The sequence below is a fragment of the Crocodylus siamensis genome, chromosome 1, assembly GCF_052110815.1.
Source record: "Crocodylus siamensis isolate JL-2025a chromosome 1, ASM5211081v1, whole genome shotgun sequence".
NCBI classification, from domain to species: Eukaryota; Metazoa; Chordata; order Crocodylia; family Crocodylidae; genus Crocodylus; species Crocodylus siamensis.
The window spans coordinates 256,746,864-256,769,970 of record NC_143395.1 but is presented as its reverse complement, the minus strand read 5'-3'; the positions used below and the strand labels follow the sequence as shown (position 1 = coordinate 256,769,970).

Below are 23,107 nucleotides of genomic sequence, written 5' to 3'. Positions count from 1 at the left end.
CAAGCAGGTAAAAGTCTTCTCTTTTCCCTCCCTTCCACCCTGTGCTCAGCAACATGTTCCCTCCCCTCCCCTTCTCTTACCCCTCCCCCCACTTGCTAGTGGTAAAATCCCCAGCTGACCCAGGGGCAGAGTAGGGGGAGGCTCCACAGCCACTTCTGTCCTCCTCCAGCTGGGCTGTAGGTAGAGCCAGGTTTTGCTAGAGGCAGCAGCAGGAGTGAACATGTTCCCTTCCCCCATATCTGCTTTTGGATTGGCAGGGAATAGCCAGGGGGACTGAGCACAGGGACCTGCCTGCTGCTAAGTGGCTCTGTGTAGAGTCCAACTCAAGTGGGCAAGGAGGGGGAGGGATGGATGTGCCACTGAGCACAAAGGAGAAGGGAGGAAAAGATTCTTACTTTTTTCCTGGGACTTAAAACATGTTCCCAGCAACCAACTGGAAGGAGAGGTGAATTTATGCTACTGTACCCCCTTTGGATCCACCCCTAAGCACAAGGTACATCTGAGGCTGCTTCTCATTTAAGTCAAAATACTATGTATTTAAAGGTTCCGATAGATGTCAGGAATGAAATAGGAACTGGATCATCTTGCTAGGATCCTCTCACTTTGAAGTATTATTTCCTGTGTGATTTCTCACCAAGAGTCTGTCTGGGCTTCTGTTTTCTGGGGAGCCTTGGTTTTTTCCCCATCAGAACTTGCTTCTACAGAGCAACAGGACTAGCAAGGCAGTTTCCTCTCTCTCCTCTCCTCTTCAGAACAACAAAGTTAACCAGCACTTCGCTTCTCTCCAGTTCTCCTGTATGGAGGATGGTACAGTTGCTTTATGGAGATGGATGGGAAGATGCAGTGAAGGAACTGAAAGCATTTGAAAGAGGAGGAAAAAAGGAAATTTCCAGAAAGAAAATATTTGAAATAGTAGAAGGGAAGGATTTTTTAAAAAGACAAAGTTAGGTGAGTCAAACTGTTAGTTATATCTGAAGCTCATTGATAGAAACAGGTGGGTGGCCCACTCACTCTTATTTTTACATGTGCTTTTACTAACTCTGTTACTAAAAAACCTCATGGATTAAAGACTAAAATATTGATGACTTGCATTTCAACCATGAAAAATAACCATAACTAGATTTTATATCAAATCCAAAGAAACACCATTCTAGCTCTCTGCTGATGCCAAATGATACTCAAATAGTAAAATGTAGTTCTTTCTTCACAGTTCTCTTCCTGCTACAGTCAACATAAATTTTGTCACTGACTTCACTGGTGAAGGATAAGGTTCATAGTATGTATGCATCTATGAATGTTATCAGTAATACTTATTGAGATTCCCTGTACCCACAACAGACATATTATTGATTTTCATGAGATTCCATCTGGGTGCAAACGTTAACTAGGGCTGTGTGAAGCTTCAGTCCCTGATTTGATTCAGCAGAGATTCAGCCTGATTTGGTGGCCAAATCTGCAAATCTGAATTGAATCAGGAAACCCTTAATCATGCCGAATCAAATCAGAACCCTCCAAATCGATTTGGAGAGATTTGGAAAGATTCGGTGAAACTGACATAGACACAGGTGAAACTGACATAGACACAGGTTTAAATGTTTTTTCTACATACATCAAGGTACTCGGCAGCTCATGAACTCTGCGATGCTGGGGCAGATGGAGTATCCCACAGGAGAGCAGGGGGCTCCCCAGCGTGCTTGGCAGCAGACCCAGATGTGGACCAGAAGCAGTTCTGGTCCACTTCTGGGTCCACTGGAGAGTATGCCAACCTCCCCTCCCCCCACACCACCCAAGCTCAGTGACTGGTGCCTCCTGGGTCTCGGGGGGACCCAGGATCCCCCTGTGGCTGATTGCTGAGCCAGGGCAATGCGAGGGGGGGGTCCCTGTGTGCTTCCTGGTGGACCCAGAAGTAGACCAGAAGTCCTTCCAGTCCTCTTTCGGGTTTGCTGCCAGGCACACTGGGGGACCACCTCCCAACCCCCGCACTCTTGTGGGACACTCCATCTGCCCCACCATTGCAGTGTTCACAAGTCATGCGCTGGTACCTTGAGGTATGTAGAAAAAGCATTTAAAGCTGTGTCTGTGGCTGAATTGCTGATTCTCTGAATCAACATCGACTCTTCAGATTCGGATTTGGCCGAATTGAATCAGGGACAGTGATCCAAATCAACTAATCAAATCACTGTCCCCCATTCGGGCCGAATCCAAATCCAAATTGAATATGGCCTGTTTCTCACACCCCTAATGTTAACACAGCTCGCATATTAACCAAAGATGGAATTATATTCTATATCCACCTGTGTCTGCGGGTAAGGAGGAGGTGGCATGTTCCTCAGGCAAAATACATTATTGAGAATGCAGGCAACAGTTAGGAAATACCGCTTTAGTGTGGTCTGTGCAACTTTAATGCAGCCCCTTTGTGTATATACACCATCAGGTGGCCTGTCTTTAATTATATGCTAATGTGATTTTTCCTCCAACAGGCATGCTGCTTGATTCAGTGCACCAGGGGAAACTGTTCTGGGGATGAATCAGAGTTGTGTAATTACAGAGAGTGTTCATAGGAAACCTGTCTCATTTGTTGCTAAAGTGCAAGAAGAAAAATGGTAGATTCATGGTTCAGGTGCTTGAAGCTGCCCTGGAGAACTGGATTCTATTCCTGACAAATTTCCAACAATTTCCTCTGTGATGCTGGGCAAATTATTAAAACTAAATATATTTCAGGCAGTCATTAACTATGTGTTCTTCATTTCCTGGGATTTTAACTTGAGCCTCTGGGACATGATTTGCAGAAAGGCTGAGAATTCACTGCCGTCATTCAGTTCAATGAGAACTGTGTTTTGAACATTTGAAGAGTTATGTAATGCTATGTACTCTGAAAAATACAGCATTAGATGTCTCAGGTTCATTCCTCTTTTCCATCATCAGTAGGGGACAGTCACACATTGTTCTATGACTCTCCATTGTGCTTCATCTTGTGGTTTGACACTCAGTGTTCTTAGATCCCTGCCACACCATTCTGCTATGAAGCCAGCCACTTCCAATATGGTTGGCCTCCTAGGCTGCTGCCCACCAGCAGGCCAAACTCTAGTCTACAGCAAGTGGTCATCCTTTGTATAGGGTCCAAATAGCTGGAGCTTCCTTCAAGGCTGTCTCTCTCACTCTGATCTTTTTTTGGATCATCTCATTTTTGATGTAGTCCTGCTACTTGACTGCAAACGAATGTCTATAATATTTCATTTCAAAGGCCTGATTCTTCATGAGACAATTTTCTTGAAGGTCCATGTCTCTACCACACTGACATAGCAAGATTGAGATTGAGAGTGCACACATCTTGAGCAGCCTGATTCTTGTATCTACAGAGGTTTCCTTGTCTCTCCATAAAGGATTCAGGTCATGCAGAGCCTCTTGCATTAGTTGTATCCTTCCTGACCATTGCTCATACTGATGCATACAACATTATCCAGAGCTGGGGAGAATATTGACTTAGGTCTGCAAGCATTTTTTCTTCATGTCCAGCAGTTGGCATTGCTAGAAGACTTCAGGTTATTGAACTTCTTGCCATGCAGCTTTACTCTGAGGCCTTTGGCCATCATTACTCCATCCATCTCTCAAGGTAGTTCATGAACTTGCTGCAAGATGTGAGGTCACCCTGCTGTTGCAGATCATTCTTTGGGTGGTCTACAAGATTGCCTGGATAGTGCATGCAGTTCTGTAGGTCATCTTTCATGGGTGTCATTATCAGAACCAAGTTTTCACACTTGATGGGGACCTATTCTTCTTTCCAGATGTAATTGCATAGTACATGCAAGGTCCTGGTCAGATCATTGTGTCCTGCTCTGACCTGTTCTGCAGGAATGTTATCTCCTCTTGTCTTCCTTCCAATTCTTGGCCAGTCTTTCAACCTCTTCTTAACAAAAGTTATCATTGTCATAGTCCTGTTCACATGTGAATATATTTTCAAGGTGTTTGAGCACCTCCTTGTCTGTTATCCAGGTAAAGGCCCTTCCAGTACACAACCGCTTCTAAAGAATGATCTCTTTTTCTGAGAGCACCAAACCATCCTGGCCGTTGATGGTGTGGAGTGTAGGATGCTCATTTTTACTATTCCAAATGCCACTCTCTGTTTATTTTCTCCTCAGACTTCTTGAGGAACTGTTCTTTGAGCTGGTTCTCCTTATCTACCTTAATTGCCATCCTAATTCCTCTCTAGAAGACTTTCAAGTGCCTGAACAAGTGTCCTCAAAAAAAAAAGTTTCATATTGGACACTCAAAATCGTTAGATGCTTTTAATGTTGCCCTCTCTGTGCTTTAGTTCCCCATCTGTAAAATGGAGACAATATTTCATCCGTCATAAGTGTTATAGAAATAATTTTGCTAATGTTTGTGAAGTGCTCAGATGATGCAGTCATCATTGCAACAAAAAAGCTCATGAGGAAATTAATAATTCTGTCTTCAGAGCAAGGTCTGAATAGTGTTGTATAATTAAGGCACGAAGCCATGCACTGAACACTGTGGAGAAAACAAAATATTGAATAGTTGCTCATTAAGTAAGCCCTGGATAGGTTGTGCACTATATGAGGCAGGGGTCCTGTGAAAAATGGTATGTGATTATGTTAATAATATCTGTATCATAATGCATATGCACAAGGGCCAAATTAAGCTGCTACAGGCAACCTTAATTACAACATTTCCTAATTTTGGAGTTCTTGACTTTGCAATCTTAATATTTTCTATCTCAGCATGTATAATTTATATTGTTTTAAAAAGAAGACTGAAAAAACATAAATTCCCTCATGTGGTGTCATAGTGATAACTACATGGTTCATTGTAAGGGCTAGAATTTTTATATCCACTGTGCTGTCCATCACTTGAGTTAATGAGATTACTGATAGTAGTAGCAGGCTGTTGTTATCTATGTGGGCCAGGACTAGAGGTGGCTGAAGTATACATTTTTGTCAGCTGGATTTATAGAGATTTGCAGGTAACAGAAGAATGGTGAGGCATGGGGATCTTGGGTTCCTTTTGAGCTATTCAGAGGAATGAACTCTGATGGGCACTGACTCTTCTGTCCATTTCCTCAAGACAGAGCCCTCCTACCATGATCTATCCTTCCTGGTCTTAAATCTTCTCTACCCTGACTCATTTTCCCAGTCCCATTTAGCCAATGCCAAACTCTAGTCCACATGCTACTAATTCCTATGCCAGTCTTAATTACAACATTTGGTTCAGAGAGTCATAACATCAACCCTTTACATTCACTGTCCAAATGCTAGCCTCCTGTCCCCAATCCCCAGTCTCTCTTTCCTTTCCACGTGTTGCCAGAGTTTTTGTCCCCATCTATTGCTTTCCCTTCCCTTGATTTAAATTAGAATCAGACAGATTTTTCCTTCATGCTGCTTGGGTGTCAGTATGGTATTACATAAGAACATAAGAATTGCCATTTACTGGGCCAGGCCATACATCCATCTGCTCAGAATCCTGTGTCACACAATGGCTAAGAGGGGATGCTGAAAGAGAGACTGTACTGGGTATGACCAGGGTTTGGCTTGTTTGTTTGTTTAGGTTTTTTTGACTGTTCCACTCTCATTTGCCTCCGGCATTTAAGGTCCCGGATGTTCTGATTCAGAGGCTGTGCTCAATAGGTAGTGATGCCCTTTTCCTCCAAGAATTGGTCCAATCCATTTTTTAACCTGGTTAAGCTGTCAGCTTCCACAACTTCTGGTGGCAAGGACTTCCACAATTTAATTAACTGATGCTTTAATCAACTGCCCACAATAACTCCCATCTCTTTCCTGGTAATAGCTGATATAGAGCCCATCATAGTGTAGGTATTATTTGGGTAATTTTTGTCCATTACTGTACACTTATCTACATTGAATTTCATCTGCCGTTTAGTTGCCCATTTGCTTAATCACGCCAGATCCATCTGTAGTTCCTCACAGTCTGCCTTGGTCTTTACCATTTGAATGATTTTGTGTTGTCACAAATTTGGCCACCTCGCTACTCACCCACTTTTCCAGATCATTTATGAATATGTTAAATAACACTGGTCCCAACACAGATCGCTGGGGCACCACTGTTTACTTCTTTCCACCCTGAACACTTACCTACTAGACTCACTATTTGCTTTCTATCTTTAAGCCAATTTCTAATCCATAAGTGTATATTCCTTGTAATTTGCATAATTAAGTTAAGAGCCTTTGATGAGAGGCCTTGTCAAAGGCTTTGTCCAAGTATACTATGTCAACTGGTCACCCTGATCCACCTGCTTTTTGACATCTTCAGAGAACTCTAGTAGGTTTGTGAGACATGATTTCCCCATGAAATCCTTTCCTGCTTGGGTGTCAGCATGGTATTCCATGAGCACACAGGAAAAAGACATGCCTAGTAACCATGCCGAATGTCCCCACTTAGACCACCTAGGAGCAGCCACTACAGGAAAAGTCCAGTTTCTCCCCCACAGACTTTGGTTGGAGGGACATGTTCAATTTTTATGTAGACAAGTAAGAGATGCAACCCAGTCAGCGTTAGGAGCTGTAAAAGGCTTGATTATGCTTACATAGAATGGACCCTTCAGAGATTTTAAAAGCAAAAATCAGGGAAAGTTTTATTGAGCATGTAAACTGTGATTTTTCAGAAGCTCAGAATTCAGCTAAATGTGGATGGATTTTAAACAGGGGTGGAAAATTCCTATCCCCTGCCAAATTACAGTCCATTTTCCAAAGCAGGAAGGGATAAAAGCTGTTTGAAGAGGAGGTCACTCAATTATTTTTAATATGGGTAACACAGGTTCTTGAAAACACCTGAACAATTTAGGCTGACATTTTCTAAAATAATCAAGACACCCCTTGTATGGAAAATTTCAGTGTAACCGTTCAAGTCTGTTCAAGTGATATGTAACTGAAAACAGGACCTTACACCTGGGAAGTATCAGGCAACATAAATACTAGGTGCTTTTGTCAGGCTTGTCTATTTGTGTAGGGATGCTGGCCTGTTTCTCAAGCTGAAAAAGAACTATTCTCAGCACTCTCCTACCAACCCTTCATGAATTTGTTTCCATTAGGATTATCTCCAAATTGTAAGGAGCAGACATCCTGACCTCATCCTCTTTTAAAAACAACATGCTAGGAAAAAGTTTCTTTCATTTCTCTAAAGGAAGATTTTGTGTCAGACGTTGGAGAATCAGTATTAAGCCTTGGATCGGTAAGAAATTAGAGAGCTAACTACTTATAACTGAACTGAGCTAAAAGGAGAATCAAGTATTAGCAACAAGTGACTCCTAATCTTTCACTGGAATTCAGCTCTTGTCATGGTGGAGGTCAGTAGTGTAACTGGGGAGGCTGAGTGGAGCATCAGCCCCCGGGCTCTGACATAGAGGGGCAACCAAAGTGAAAGACCTCTTTGGAGTCTGTACTGTGATGGCAGCAGCAGCAGTGGGATGTGGAGACCCTCTTGTACTCTCTTACTGCAACTACTTCCCTCATTTCCAAATTCCCCTTTGTCCATTGCCACCAGCGATGTCAGTTGGTGGCACTCAGTGGCAATGATGGCAGCTGCGGGGGTGGCAGGGAGCAAAAGTGCCTGTGAGGTTTGGGAACCACTAGCCCAGGGCACAACTCTTAGTTGTTATTCCTCTGCTAGGTACCCATATTTAGAATTTAATAGCACTACATGGCTACATAGAATATAGTATAATGCTTATACATTACACATATGGATATCTGTTGCTGCAAAGAAAGATGGTTGGTGTAATTTCCCCATGCTGTACCTGAAACAAGCTTCCATTTGTTTATTTTTTGTGCATAATGTTGAATCAATTGCTTCTTTTCCAACCACCTATAGATTTTACCAACTGTGCGTGAAGATTCTGGCTTCTTTTCCTGCCATGCTATCAATTCCTATGGAGAGGACCGTGGAATAATTCAGCTCACTGTGCAAGGTAGGAAGAGGACAACATAAGGAAAAAAACAGCTATTGTAGTACAGTAAGTGTATGCCATGCTCAGAAATCTGTTTGGGGGGAAGTTCTAGTCCCTAATTAAGCATATCCCTAATTGTCAGAGAAATTAGATGCTGCCTAAGAAGCGTAATCTCATATTTTCCAACACCAGAGATGTAAATCAAAATGAAGCATAAGCTTTAGAGTCTTTATAGACATGTATTGTTGAGTAAGGGGAGTGTGTTTATATGCAGTAGCTGACAATCTAATTATCAGATTTAAAAATCCATACAGTACATATTCTGTAGGGACAATATCCAGGAGAGCGTTCTACTATTATTTTTCTTTAAAGAAAGAAATTGGTTTGAAGTAAGAGTGAAATACACCAAAAATGATTTGCTTTGATTTTTTTTTTCCTGGAGAAATGTTAAATCTACTGTCTATCTCAAAACAACATATTTCAGGTTTAATCAGTCAAAATAAATTGTAATATATTTGTGCAATCCAAACTCTAGTAGTCTTTATTGCCTCGGGCTGGGGTTGCCTCCTCCCATGGGTTGGCAGAGGAGGGGTTCAGTTAGGCAGACAGCAGCAGGTTCTACAGTGGCTGTGGTAATGGTATTTCAGCTGCAGAGTAGTGGCAAAATACAGCCACTGGCCACTAGTTTTGCGAGCAACACTTTCTTATTTGCTTGTTTGCCTTGAAGCTGGCACAAAACAAATTTCTAGTACTTGCAAAAAATCTCTCTCCCAACCTGTGGTTTCATGTAACTACAGGTTTCATGGCATGTCTGAACCAGTCCTGTCAAAAAATCCAAGTGCAATCAGGAGCCAGATTCTCTTATGCTACGGCTGCTTTATATTGTTCTGGCATCATAAAAGGACTTTGAAGTGAACATAAATTATATTACATATAGTACATTACAATATTTAAGTTATTGGTATTAAATCATTTGGTTATGTAAAGGAGTCGGTATAAATAATACTTAGGTTCTGGGTTTTAAACCTTCCTTTTAAAAATGTGTATGCAAAGGATTGGACTGTTATGCCCTACCCCCATCCCACATATAGCCCTAAAAGTCCTGTCTTTATGTATATACCATCACATAGAGACAAGATGTAGAAATACCAATGCAGTGTGACAGTCTTTGGAAAAAACGCCCTTGGCATGAATATGAATACTCTAAAAAGGAGTGCTATGTAAGCAGCATTGCAGCATGTTTGATCTATGCGGATCTAACATAAGTTTGTAATTCAAGAAAAATTCAGTCACTTCTGAAAAGTGACCTTTCCTTCCTCCATGGAATGTTCATCAAGGGGTGGGTAAATGAGTCTAAATATTAATGTGCGAGTGAAAGAAATGGCACAAGACCTTACTGCTGACAAACCATGTTAGAACCATACTCATGACTGTGACTCATACACAGTACTGGCCTTCTTTGGACTAAAGCCAACTCCATCTGTTCACCCAGAGCCCCCAGACCCGCCTGAAATAGAAATCCGAGAGGTGAGAGCACGCAGCATTGCCCTCAGATGGACCATGGGATTTGATGGGAACAGCCCAATTACAGGCTATGATATTGAGTGCAAGAACAAGTCTGGTAAGAAATATACTTAATTTACAAATGACTGCTTTTTCTTAACTCTTTTAGTCTTTCATCCTTTTGCTTGTATCGTACATGTTAAATCATGAACCAAAAGAGCCTGAAAAAACTTTCATCAGAGTTTACTTTTTCTTCTACAGTCATTTTGTTGGTTTTGTTTTCTAGGGACATTTTGTTTCTTTTGGGACTACTGTCTTGTGTTTTCTTTTTTCCTTTTTAAGCTACCCACAGGTAACTGGCATGAGGTCATTACTACCTTTTCCTTCTCCATTTTTCCCCCCATTTTTCCTGTGGGGCAGTTACTCTAAAAACTGACCTTTTATTTGGGGTACTGGACTTTAGGAATTCTCTTCAATTGTACATGTGATTGTGTGATGCTTCACCTAGACAATAGGCCTACCAACCAAACTGCAGCCTTGGGAAGATACTAGGATAGATAAAGAAAACTGTGCAGTAGCTTGCTTAGCCACAATGAAGAGTTTGCAACGCCCTATTTGAAATGTTGAAAGGAACAGGTTAGCAACAGGTATCTTTGGTACCTGGTGAACAGATCTCTTTCTTCTAGGTTTAGCATTCAGCCTTATCATCATACAGCTCATAAGCAGAGCTGACCCAGTTGTCACAATCACTGCAGGTATGTTAATATATGTTCTTAAGGGGAACTACAGTGACATTTTAAACTGTTAAATGTATGAACTTAAATATCATAGCTCTGGCCTGTGGGGCTGAAATTCATTTGCTCTTTAGGATAAAATGTGCATGAGCTATGAATAAGGTAATGATAGCAATTTCATATGTGCTTTCTTACACATGATGTGTTGTTGCTGTGTATTATGCTGTTAACAACATTAAACACATTAACAGCTTTCAGATAAAAGACTCAGGAACAAAAATGCTAGGGAAAAAATAAAGATTATGGAGCAAATCTGAACATGGTAGTGAAGAACAGTGAGGACTTGGTGAACTAGGAGAAAGTAAACATTACTCCTAATTCAGAAAAACATTCAGAAAAGTATCAAAACACAAATTTATCTTTAAGAACATGCTCAAGTTTCAGAAGAGTCCAGAAACACACTCATGCATGTATATTCCATTGACTCATGGCCTAAGAAAGGACTAGAGAAGACATTATAGATATGACATATTTACCTTATTGCTAGATTTGAATGACATTAAGAAAAATGTTGCATCTTTTTTGTTTTGCTTTATTTTAAGCTAGCCCTTGTATTGGAGATTGTGGCACTGTTTCCTTGAAGAGCATCTGGGGACACAATCCAAACATTTATATTATTTGAAAATATATATATGATTGTCACTGCAAATATTTTGCTGACAAAGTTAGAAATAATCCATGGTTAGGGAGATCCAGCTGCTTTCTTCAGTTAGACTGAAGGAGCAATGTAAAGGGGATGGAAAACAGGCCAGAATTATAATTTCTCTGGTAAATCTGATAGAATCTTTCTACATTACATTACAGAGTACAAGCAAAGTGAAATGATCAACATAGTGTATTTGGATTTCAACAATATCACATGATAAACCACTAGCAAGATAGCATAGAAGAAACATCCCCAATTGAAAAAAAAACCCATCAGGATATGTTATAATGATAAAGCTGGAGTTAAGAAAGAAAAACACTGGATGGTAAAGCTGGTATATGAGATGTTACTTCTTTTTTGATCTCTATATAAGTAAGCAATTTGAGCTCAATTCTCCAAAAACCTGAAGAATTTCAACTAACAATGTGTGATTTAGTCTTCAGAATCAGGCCCAGAGCTGTGGTTCTCAATCTGAAGTTAATTTTGTTGATTTATTGTGCCCAGTTTTGGGTCATAACCAAAACTATCATAAAAAATATGGAAAAACAGCAAAAATATTAAAGAGCTCATAAGGTTAGTTTATACAAAATGGCTAGAGAGAGCTAGAATGGAAAAATGGGAGTGAAGAGAGGTCATTATTTATGTTTTAATATGTTCAAAAAATCAAAAGGTCACACAACAGATCACAAACTTTTGAAATCCCCTAGTAAGTGCAAAAATAAAAAATAATCTGCATGATGCTGGTCAAAGAAAATGAGATACTTAAAAAATAACACTGCAGATTACTGCTGGACATACGATCTAGTTGGTAGGGTGATGACAAGAATATTTAAGAGGTAATTGATGTTCTTTTTCTGTGACTTCTGCCTCAAAGAAGAATACATGGGAAATCCTTGGGCCAAAAACTATTCCTGGTCTTGGACTTCTAAGTGGACTTTGGTGTCTAAATATGATTCTATTCTACCCTGTTCAAATCCCTGAAAATTCAATAATGCATTTTCTTTTGTTAACATGCATTATCTTAAACCTAAAGACTGAATCACAAAAAAAGCACTGAGAAGAACCCATCAGCCCATCATAGGCAGGTCCTGCTAGACCAACCTGATGGCCTTTTTTGACCAGGTATCTAAATCCCTGGATGATGGTGTCACCATGGACATAGTCTTTCTGGAATTTAAGAAGGCCTTTGACACTGTCTCTCACCCCATTCTCATTAATAAATTGAGCGACTGTGGCATTGATGCTTACACAGTTGGATGAGTCAAAAATTGGCTGATGGGGTGCACCCAAGAATGGTGGTGGACGGGTCATAGATTCATAGATTCATAGATGCTAGGGTCGGAAGGGACCTCAATAGATCATCGAGTCCGACCCCCTGCATAAGCAGGAAAGAGTGCTGGGCCTACATTACCCCAGCTAGATACACATCTAGCCTTCGCTTGAAGACCCCCAGGGTAGGGGAGAGCACCACCTCCCTTGGGAGCCCATTCCAGACCTTGGCCACTCGAACTGTGAAGAAGTTCCTCCTAATATCCAATCTAAATCTGCTCTCTTCTAGCTTGTGGCCATTATTTCTTGTAACCCCCGGGGGGGCCTTGGTGAATAAATACTCACCAATTCCCTTCTGTGCCCCCCTGATGAACTTATAGGCAGCCACCAGGTCGCCTCTCAACCTTCTCTTGCGGAGGCTGAAAAGGTCCAGTTTCTCTAGTCTCTCCTCGTAGGGCTTGGCCTGCAGGCCCTTAACCATACGAGTGGCCCTTCTCTGGACCCTCTCCAGATTATCCGCATCCTTCGTGAAGTGCGGCGCCCAGAATTGCACGCAGTACTCCAGCTGCGGTCTGACCAGCGCCCGATAGAGGGGAAGTATCACCTCCTTGGACCTATTTGTCATGCATCTGCTGATGCACGATAAAGTGCCATTGGCTTTTCTGATGGTTTCGTCACACTGCCGACTCATGTTCATCTTGGAGTCCCTTTCCACTTCCGTGCCACCCAGCAGGTCATTTCCTAGGCTGTAGGTGTGCTGGACACTTTTCCTCCATAGATGCAGCACTTTGCATTTCTCCTTGTTGAACTGCATTCTGTTGTTTTCTGCCCACTTGTCTAACCTGTCCAGGTCTGCTTGCAGCTGCTCCCTGCCCTCTGGCGTGTCCACTTTGCCCCATAGCTTAGTGTCATCTGCAAATTTGGACAGAGTACATTTCACTCCCTCATCCAAGTCGCTGATGAAGACATTAAAGAGTATCGGTCCAAGGACCGAGCCCTGCGGGACCCCACTGCCCACACCCCTCCAGGTCGAAACCGACCCACCCACCACGACTCTCTGGGTGCGACCCTCCAGCCAATTCTCCACCCACCGGACTGTGCAGTCATCCAAGTCACAGCCCCTTAACTTGTTCACCAGTATGGGGTGGGATACCGTATCAAAGGCCTTCCTGAAGTCCAAGTATACGACATCCACCCCTCCTCCTGCGTCGAGGCGTTTTGTAACCTGGTCATAAAAAGAGACTAGATTGGTCAGGCACGATCTGCCTGCCACGAACCCATGCTGGTTTCCCCTCAGCATAACTTGCCCTGCCGGGCTCTCACAAATGTGAGCCTTGATAATTTTTTCAAAGACTTTGCCAAGGATGGAGGTGAGACTAACTGGCCTGTAGTTGCCCGGGTCCTCCTTCCTCCCCTTCTTGAAAATGGGAACCACATTGGCCCTTTTCCAGTCCTCCGGGACTTGACCCATGCGCCATGAGCGTTCAAATATTCCCGCCAGTGGCTCTGCAATGATGTCGGCCAGTGCCTTCAGTACCCGCGGATGGAGCTCATCTGGGCCTGCCGACTTAAAGGCATCCAGTTCTTCCAAGTGACCCTGCACCACCTCAGGGTCCACGCATGGAAGTCTGGTGCCTTGCTGCTGCCTCCCTACACTCCCAGTGAAAGACTTGTCATGCCTCTCGCTTAGGAACACTGAGGCGAAGAACTCGTTGAGGAGTTCAGCCTTGTCCCCTCTGTCCGTCATCAATTGTTTCTGCCCATTTAGCAGAGGTCCTATTCCTCCCTGGGCCTTCCTTTTACTCCCTATATATCTAAAAAACAATTTCTTATTGTCTTTTACTTGGGTTGCCATCCTCAGCTCCATGGTAGCTTTGGCCTGTCTAACTGCCTCCCTACAAGCACGAGCAGAAGAGGTATATTCCTCTTTGGTGATCTCTCCCTGTTTCCACTTTTTATGTGCTCCCCTTTTGGCCCTTAGTCTGCCCTGGATTTCTCTGGTCAGCCAGGGAAGCCTCCTGGCCCCTTTCCCTCTTTTACCTCTCACGGGGATCGTCTCGCTTTGTGCTTGAAGGATAGTTTCCTTAAGGCACAGCCACCCTTCTTGGGCTCCCATCATTTCAAAACTACTACTCTGTAGTGCGTCCTTCACTAATTGCCTGAGTTCACTGAAACCAGCTTTCCTAAAGTCCAGCACGTTCACCCTACTAGTTACCTTACCCACTGCCGGGTCGTACTTGACCTGGCAGGATGTGAGTAGTGGGGTCCCCCAGGGCTTGGTCCTGGGGCCTACACTGTTCAACATCTTCATTGGCAACTTGGACGAGGGGGCGGAAAACACATTTTCCAAGTTTGCCAATGACACTAAGATGTGGGGAGAGGTAGGCATGCTTGAAGGGAGAGAGAGGCTGCAATTATATTTAGACAGACTATAGAAGTGGGCAGATGATAACAGGATGGGGTTCAATGTAGATAAATTCAGGGTGCTGCACCTGGGGAGAAGGAATCCACAGCATACCTACAGGCTGGGGAGCTCCCCCCTTGTGAGCACAGAGGCAGAAAGGGATCTTGGAGTCATTATTGACTCCAGGATGAACATGAGCCGCCAATGCCAGACCGCAGCCAGCAAAGCCAACTGCACCTTGTTGTGCATCTAAAGATGAATCTCAAGCTGGTCCAGAGAAGTGATGCTCCCCCTCTACGGGTCAGGCCACAATTGGAGTACTGCATCCAGTTCTGGGCACTTCACTTTAAGAAGGATGTGGCCAGCCTTGAGAGGATTCAGAGGAGGGCCACCTGCTTGGTTGGAGGGCAACAGGGCAGGCCCTGTGAGGAAAGGCTGAGGGACCTGAACCTGTTCAGCCTCAGCAAGTGGACGCTAAGGGGGGATTTGGTGGCTGCCTACAAACTCATTAGGGGAGATCAGCAAAAAATAGGAAGGGCCCTATTCCCCCCAGCAGCCCCTGGGGTGATGAGGAACAATGGCCAGAAGCTGCTGGAGAATAGGTTCAGGTTAGAGATTAGGAGGCAATATTTCACTGTTAGGGTGGCTAGGATCTGGAACCAACTTCCTAGGGAAGTGGTCCTCACTCCTACCTTGGGTAAATTCAGAAAGAGGTTGAATGAACACCTGTCTGGGGTCATGTGATCCCAGCATGTGCTCCTGCCAGTGGTGGGGGGTCAGACTAGATGATCTGTTCAGGTCCCTTCTGACCCCAAACTACTATGAAACTATGAATCTGTGAAACCTTTTGTATTAGCTATGTTTTTTGGGACTTGAACAGGATGCAGTAGGGTTGTACTTAATTGCATGAGTCCACTTACGTGCCTAATAGGTGGAATGGAATCTAATTGCTTAGGACTCTGTTCCCACAACCATGGTTCATAACCATACTGTTTACTTCTAGTATCACCATATGTATTTTTGGAGTTTATTTTACTTCAGTGTCCTGTTTGCAAGCCTTAAAATGTGCATCAGCCTAGAAATACCTTCTGTTAAAAAAAAAATACAAACTTTTGACAAACATCCTGACCACATCACCCACTTCTCAAACCAATCCACTGTTCCCAGGAAAATATCTATGTATTATCCAAGTAAGAAGCATTTCTACTTCACACTTTTAAAAAATTGTGCATACCTGGCCAAACATGGCAAGTCACAGAAAGTAGGAAAATTAAGTTTTCCTGAGTTTGTTGAGAATATAACTCATCAAAGGCCTATAAATGAATGATAGCAAAAGAAGGTGAGCATGAGGGGCACACTGAGAGGTGGTCAAGAAGCATTCTGTAAATAGAGAACCCTGCAGTGTTCAGTAATCCTTTTTAAAAAGCATTGCCTGATTATAGTTCAGTGTACTGCTTTTAACCCTTGTTACTCACACCATAATATGTGGATCCTGAACCATGCAGGTGCCAAGTGATGCAAGGTAAAACATGAGGAGCAAGAGTGGGAAGCATAAGGCAAAACAGATGCAGCTAGCTAAAAGCAATATACAGCTCAAGGAACACCATGGCGTGGAGTTCATCATAGCACCAGAGAGATGTACTATGGCCCTTAGTTTCAATTAAAGTGTCAGTGGGGCAGGAGGAGCATTATGGGGTTCACTTCCTTCTACCAAGAGTGGTAGCGCATCTCAGGGTATTCATCTCAGCACCTGGGATGTTACTGCCTGGACTGAAAGAATGCCACTTCTACAACTCACAGGGCGTTTATACATGTGCTCCGGGAGAGTGTGTGTTGGGTATGAAGTAGGGCACTTTAATTAGAGTAGCTCTGAAAACCACTCTAATTACAGCACCTAGAACATCTCATGGATCAGCATCCCCATCCTGAAAAATAGTCACAGGGGCATGTTAACTAAAGCTCGTTGAATGTGCTGTAGTTAAAGAGCCCCCACCACCATGTTTCAGCAAGGGGATGATGATACATGTGAAGCTGGAGCCTACTGGAGCACAGAAATTACCATGCTCTAGCAGGCTCAATTAATCAAGTCTGCTCCGATGCCTGTAATTACAGCGTGTCAGAGCAGCCTCTCTGCATGTGTATAGACTCCCTATAAGTCTTCAGGGCCTTTCAGAACAGGACCTTTTTTAAACTTAACAGCCATTCAAGATGAATGGTGTAGTTAATCTTCCTCACAGCTATTATTTCAGGCTTTCTGCAGACTCAGGCAGATATTTTTGTCATACTTGGTTTTATTTTCAGGCTTTACTTCATATCTAAGAAGACTAGAAACTATTCTAAATGCAATTTGAGGTTCTAATTTTATCAAATGGCACCAGGTACTAGGGCTTCAGGCTTGGGGTTCTAGTGTCTCTCTTTGCTACCATCTTTAATCAGACCCTGCCTTGAAATAACTGCTCTGTGGATACCAAATTCCTCCAGGCTAGCTATACAGAGAGAGCAAAGAGTGGAACATGTAAGTAGGTGCCTCATCATGGTTGATCCCAGATCTGTTCCTGTTTTCTCCCACATGCAACCAATTTTGATGCTGAATTTTTCAAAGGAAGGGAGGAAGTTTCACAGCATTTTTCCACTTTGTGGGCATGTCTACATGAGATGCTAAATGCGCAGTAGACTAATTCTATTGAGCATTAGCATGTCACTGCAAAAGCCGTGCTATTGCACTAATAAGCAGTAGAATTAGTCTGCTGTGTATTAGAGTTACTAAAAAGGCATATGCCAGTGCTACTGCGCAGTAATGCCAGTTACTGCTCATTCCATTAGTATCTGATATTATAGGTACTAAACTTAATGTACTGTACTTAGGGCATGTGTAGACATGTTAATGCATGTGTAGACATGCCCAGTAAGGACTATGCCTAATGTTTAACCTTCATTCTACTCAGCTCAGTTAAGCACAACTCCCCTGCGTATGGATTTACAGAGTTAAGTCTTTTGCCAGCAACACAAGAAAGACAACTTCAAGGGGACCATGCAGCTTTAGCAGTCTGTCACAACTAGGTGCAGTTTTAAATTGTGTCACTAGATGTCATCACACACAAAAAGTAGAGATTGCAATATAGTAGCCAGAAGCATTATTCACTCTTTTATCCCAAACCAGGAATGAAATACAATTCAAAATGTATTCAGTGTTTGCAGTCACTTGATATTCATAAAACACTTGGTTAATGTATATTTTATATAGCACTGGGTATGTTTACATGTTCATTAATGTGCCATAATTATGGAACATTAAGTTTAATACCTTTCTTACAGGTACTACCTTAATGCATCATAATCAACACTACTGTGCATTAACACTGGCGCAAGCTTTTTTGGTACTGCTAATGCACAGCTGATTAATTCTGTTGCACTTTAGTGCATTAGCATGGGTTTTCCTGGTGCACTAATGCGTTGTAGAATTATAGTCTACTCTGCTCAAAGAATCTCGTGTAGACATGCTCACTGAGAACTACCTTTTTTAAAATCACTTTTTGATAATAGCAGAAAAACAAAAGATCTTTAAGCCAATTTCAGTAGCCTATCAGATGATTACTTTACCACCTACAAGGCAACAAGCATTTTATTTTTACAGTTTGCCAGCAGAATTTAAATCAATACTTGCTATTTTGCAAGAGCAATGGCGAGAAATTGAACATTTTTCCCTCATATGTGGCTTAGTTTCACTCTTCTCTATAGCTCCAGAAATATATATTAAAAACACTCCAAAAATAACAATACTTAATTAACTGCACTTTAGCTATACTCTGTCAATCTGGGAAGAAACTGTTTAGAAGTGTAAAAGATTCTAGTTTCCCATCTTTTTCTTTAGTCAAGAAAATATTTAAAAAGCAAACCAAAATAACAAAAAACCTTGAACAATTTTTTGATATCTGTAATATGTTCAAACCAATGAAACTATCATCCCTCTCCAAGAAAATTTAAGCCATTCTCCAGCCCAACTTACATCTTTTCCTTGCAGAAATGTTGACCTTATCACTGGAGTAGAGGCTGTCTTATTGTATGTATGTGCAATGCTTAACACTGGGACACAGGTTTTAGTCAAAGCATCTAAGCACTATCACAGAAAACCAACTCCACCAAAGCTAATAATTATTCTGGTTACAGCTCCCTGAACCTTTGCCTAAGCTCAACCAAACTAAGGGTGAGGTTACATGTTATACTTAGACCATTCACAGGGCACTTAGAAGGTAAGCATCCACAAGTTAAATCTCATTAACTTGGTTAAGTGCCCCGAGAGTGCCAAAATTATACCACATCAGGAAAGGGTGAACTCTGGGCTGTGATACCTAGCTCATGTTTGGGGAACTTCAGTCTGTTCCATGGAAATAAAACAAAAAATTTGCAGTTCTCCATCATCCCAGGATGCATCTCTCCAACTCCCTCCCTCCCCTCCCCTGAGGAAGGATAGAACCCAGGTGTTCTGGCTCCTAGTTACACCCCTGCTGGCCAACCATCTAAGGGCAAATCAGAGCTGTGCAGGCAAGAAACAGTATTGGTCCTTAACATGTGGCTGCTCACAACATGTTCTAACTTTAACACCACTGAATATTACACAGATTTAGTTAGTGGCGATGCATAGGGGGTGCACACACACCCGCTGAGAGTGCTAATAAGCTGCACTCACTGCTTAGGCAATGGGCAGTGGGGGGAGGGAGGAAGCACAGGTGCCCCCCCTGCAAGCACCAGCCAATCGGTGTAGCCGTTCCCAGAAGTGGCCACAGACATTCCTGGAAGCACACGCAGTGACCAGCTGCAGTGATTAGCTGTGGGGGAACTCCCTCTGGGCAGTGAGATTGGCTGTGGGTCCCCCCCCAAGACAGTGAGACTGGTTATGGGGGGGCATATGCCCCCCCTAAGGCGGCAGCAGTTGCCCATGGATTTACTATAGTCTAAGTGTAATGTGTAACTTTACCATCATATAGTTTAGTGGATAATTCCTTCTCACCTTGAAAATTGCTCCCAGCTGCCAGTGCCAGGCTTTGCCAGCAGGGTGGCAGAGTAGTAAGCTCTCCTAGCTGTGTACCTACTAAAGAATCTGGATGCTTTTTTGAATTAAATTTTTTTATATTTGCCTAGTGGTGAGCTGTTTCCATTTTGGTACGTTCTTGTGGCTTCATTATTTTCTGTGAAGCATTTGACATTGAGACGTTTCAGACATAGGCTACTGGACTAAAGAAGTCATTGGCTTGGTTTTTTAATGGTGATCCCCAAGGTGTCTTTGGGGAGTGAGAAGCAAGGAGTTTTTAGTTTTGTTTTGTTTTGTCTGTTTTTTCATGTTTTTGGTAATATCTTTTACTGATCCAATTTTATAGTTGGGAGAGGTGTTAGAAGAGCTGTAGGGCACAATGTCCCCTAACAATACTCCAACCCTACTGCATGCACGAAGATGGCATTCATTAATTCAGATGCTAAATTTCTGCTAAGACATATAGGGATACTGTCAGTATATGACCAAGGGCACATTAAAAATTTCCATAAAATAAAATTGTAAAAGTCCCCAAATTTTATTGTACAAATGTGCAAATAAACCCCTAAGATCTTCTAGGGGGATTGCTGCCAAGGCAACAGTTGAAAGTGTCTTTATAAAAGGTCATTGAATTTAGGTGCAGTTCATTAGCATCCACTCAGGGATTGGTGGACACCTGAATGTCTGAAGGGGAGTTATTGAATGCAAATAGACAAAATAATGACATTTTTCATCCACCAGAAAAGTTCTAAACATCATTAATTTTTGTACGTAAACAACGTACATGTCTAACAGTCTTCACATAAAGACTCACAGTGTCCACACATTATTTTCACTCTTAATATACTTTCCTGTTTTTTAATTTACTATTTTTTCTGATGATTTTTTCATGATGCTGTCTACAGTGACCCTTACTGTACAACCCTACTGTAGAGCCCCCGGACTAAGTCCCTAGAGGGTGTTACAGAGGTTAAGGGATGAATATAGGATACAGAAAGAGAGAAATGACAGATGACAACACGCAGGAGATGTCAAGATGATTTAGTCAGATCAGTTCCATTATTTTATTTGAACTGATTTGGTGTTATGCTGAAGAACAGTGGTTAATATGTATAGCCAAATTCTGTCTGCTTTAATACTGCATGTCAAGGAAATGTATTGACTAATTTATGCCAAATATGAGTAACCCCTCATTTCTTTAGGTATTGATTTGATCAAAATATTGTCCTTCTCTGGCAAATGCATATGCAAAACTTATGATCCACAGCTGCCTAGTGTTCAATTTGACTTCACCAGTAACCTAAAAACATGTCTCAATGGAGAAGCGCTAAGTCCTGGAAAGTGATGTCCATGCCGATCTCAATTAACCTAAAGAATTAAGCTCATGCTTTATTAAGCATAGCCCCATTGGCCTCACCCCATTCACTTGCAGAATCAAGCCATTAGCCATCTTAAAATAAACAATATTTGTCATCTTTTAGCTAGCCTTTGTATTTCTAAAAAAAAAAAAAACAAAAAAACCGCCCATATTTATCAACTTCCTTTCAAGGCTTTTTGTTGCAATAACCAACCTTCTTTCAGAAGAAGACTGAAAGGAATTTCTTAAGGCACAAAGTCGCATGTGTTTTTCCAAACATGACCCCAAATTACAGTCCCCTTCAGCTCTCATTTAATTATAAAAAGACACAATAGTGACAATCCCTGTGGACCTGCTCACAATTCTCAAGGTGAGAAAAAATCTTTTGAAAGGTTATCAATGCCACATTATGATCAGCCAGAAGAAATCTCATGAAGACATATGACTTCCAATTGAAGCAATATTGTCTCCAAGTTGATGCTGAAAATGTTATGTCCTCACTTACAATATTAACTTAGTAAATCATTTGAATTGATAAAATGAAAGGGAATTTGTTTTTGTTTATATCCTCCTCTGTTACTAGACTCCTGGGATTCTGTTCAGAGAACCAAAGATGTTTCTCCTCAGCTGAATCAAGCCACTATCATTGACCTCCACCCTTCCTCCACCTACAACATTCGCATGTATGCCAAAAATCGCATTGGCAAGAGTGAGGCCAGCAATGAGCTCACTATCACAACAGATGAAGCAGGTATCTTCTAGTTTTCCTATTATCTAAGTCTTATTCTAATTCAAGTTTGTTTCATTGTTCTGAATCTTTGTTTGAGCTGCCTTGCTAGTGTGCAGCACAGTCCTTTCCTGTGGAACTTCTGAGTATATATTAACCAACTACTTCCCTGTTGTTAGCAGCACCCTCATCTCCTCTGCTTTCACCCATGGCATCTGATATGATCTTCCTGGTATTTTGGATACTGTGTCTTATGTGGGTGAGGTTTTAAAGTAATGATTTGGGGTTTTCTTGGGTTAATGATTGCCTGAGAATGCAAGGAACTAAACTCAATGGCCCAGAAGGCACCTTCAAGTTCTATGTTCCTTTGCCTGATGTATTACTGAAACCACATCATAAGAGATGCTAAAGTATTTCAGGGAAGAATCATGACTTCTGAAACCTTACAAGGCTGAAATTAAAGCTGTTCAATGGCAGAGAAGATGCTATGCCCTCAATTTTCAACCTTGGCTACCTAAAACCCTGAATTTCAATCAATTTTTAATCATCCAAATACATATCTCATTTGTAATGATGGCTCAGCATTTCAGAAAGTCAGGACAATTTACTTAAATGTCTAAACACAGATAACAGTGCCCAATTTTGAAAATGCTGACCTATGTGATTAATGTCTTTGTTTGGCTCTTCTTCCCTCTGTGTAACTTCTCAATTTCCATTAAAGTTAGTCTGCTATCTTTATATAGATTGTTTCCTTACATTTAATATTCCTGTGATCTTCAACTCCAAGTGTCATTAGCTACTGCAAGATTTATGTAGTCAAAAGAAACTCTTCATTGCCGAGTTTTTATCAGCAAATGAGCCGGCAAGAAGACTACCAACCCTTTCCCCTAATGCCTGGGATAACCCTTTTGAAGCTTCTTGTTACCATTGGCAATGATTTCTTCAACTTAAAATGGACTGAAAAGATCATATGTTATTATTTTCTTTTAGTCTGGTGGCTCTCCATTTATGAAGTCAACACAGTATCATTTTGTTCCTGAATTCTTATACAATAAAGACCTTAGTCTGTCTGTCTGTTCGTAATGATCTTGGAGCACTCTGATTGGTTAGTGAAACTGCAATGACGGGGGGATGGAGGGGACAGAGGGGATGGAGCGGGGGGATGAGGTCAGCACTGCTGGCCTCACCTCCCCCCCAACTCCATCTCTGTCATCATGGCAGTGCTCTACTGCCCCAACGAGCAGGGCCTGTGGGAGAGCGAAACCAGCGGCACTGAAGGGGACAATTCACTAGTTTAAGAATGCTGAGTGTCAACAGAATCCTTCCCCAAGATACATATGGCAATTAAATGAATAACAATCACAACTGTTTATTAAATAAATAACAATCAAGTTTTCAAAGGAGCTGAGGGATGCTCCACACCCTCTCTGTTCCCTCTCCTACTAAAATTCAGTGGGAAC

At 42.0% G+C, this 23,107-nt stretch overlaps 1 protein-coding gene across 1 annotated transcript in view; it reads left to right on the top strand.

The window, feature by feature from the left end:
* Nucleotides 1-23,107, top strand: part of DSCAM (DS cell adhesion molecule) — a 628,177-nt gene that overhangs the window by 463,374 nt on the left and 141,696 nt on the right. Inside the window, exons 12-14 of the mRNA XM_090031636.1 lie at nt 7,843-7,939; nt 9,411-9,539; nt 21,504-21,671. Of these exons, the coding sequence (XP_089887762.1) occupies nt 7,843-7,939; nt 9,411-9,539; nt 21,504-21,671 (394 nt within the window). The remainder of the gene's footprint in view (nt 1-7,842; nt 7,940-9,410; nt 9,540-21,503; nt 21,672-23,107) is intronic.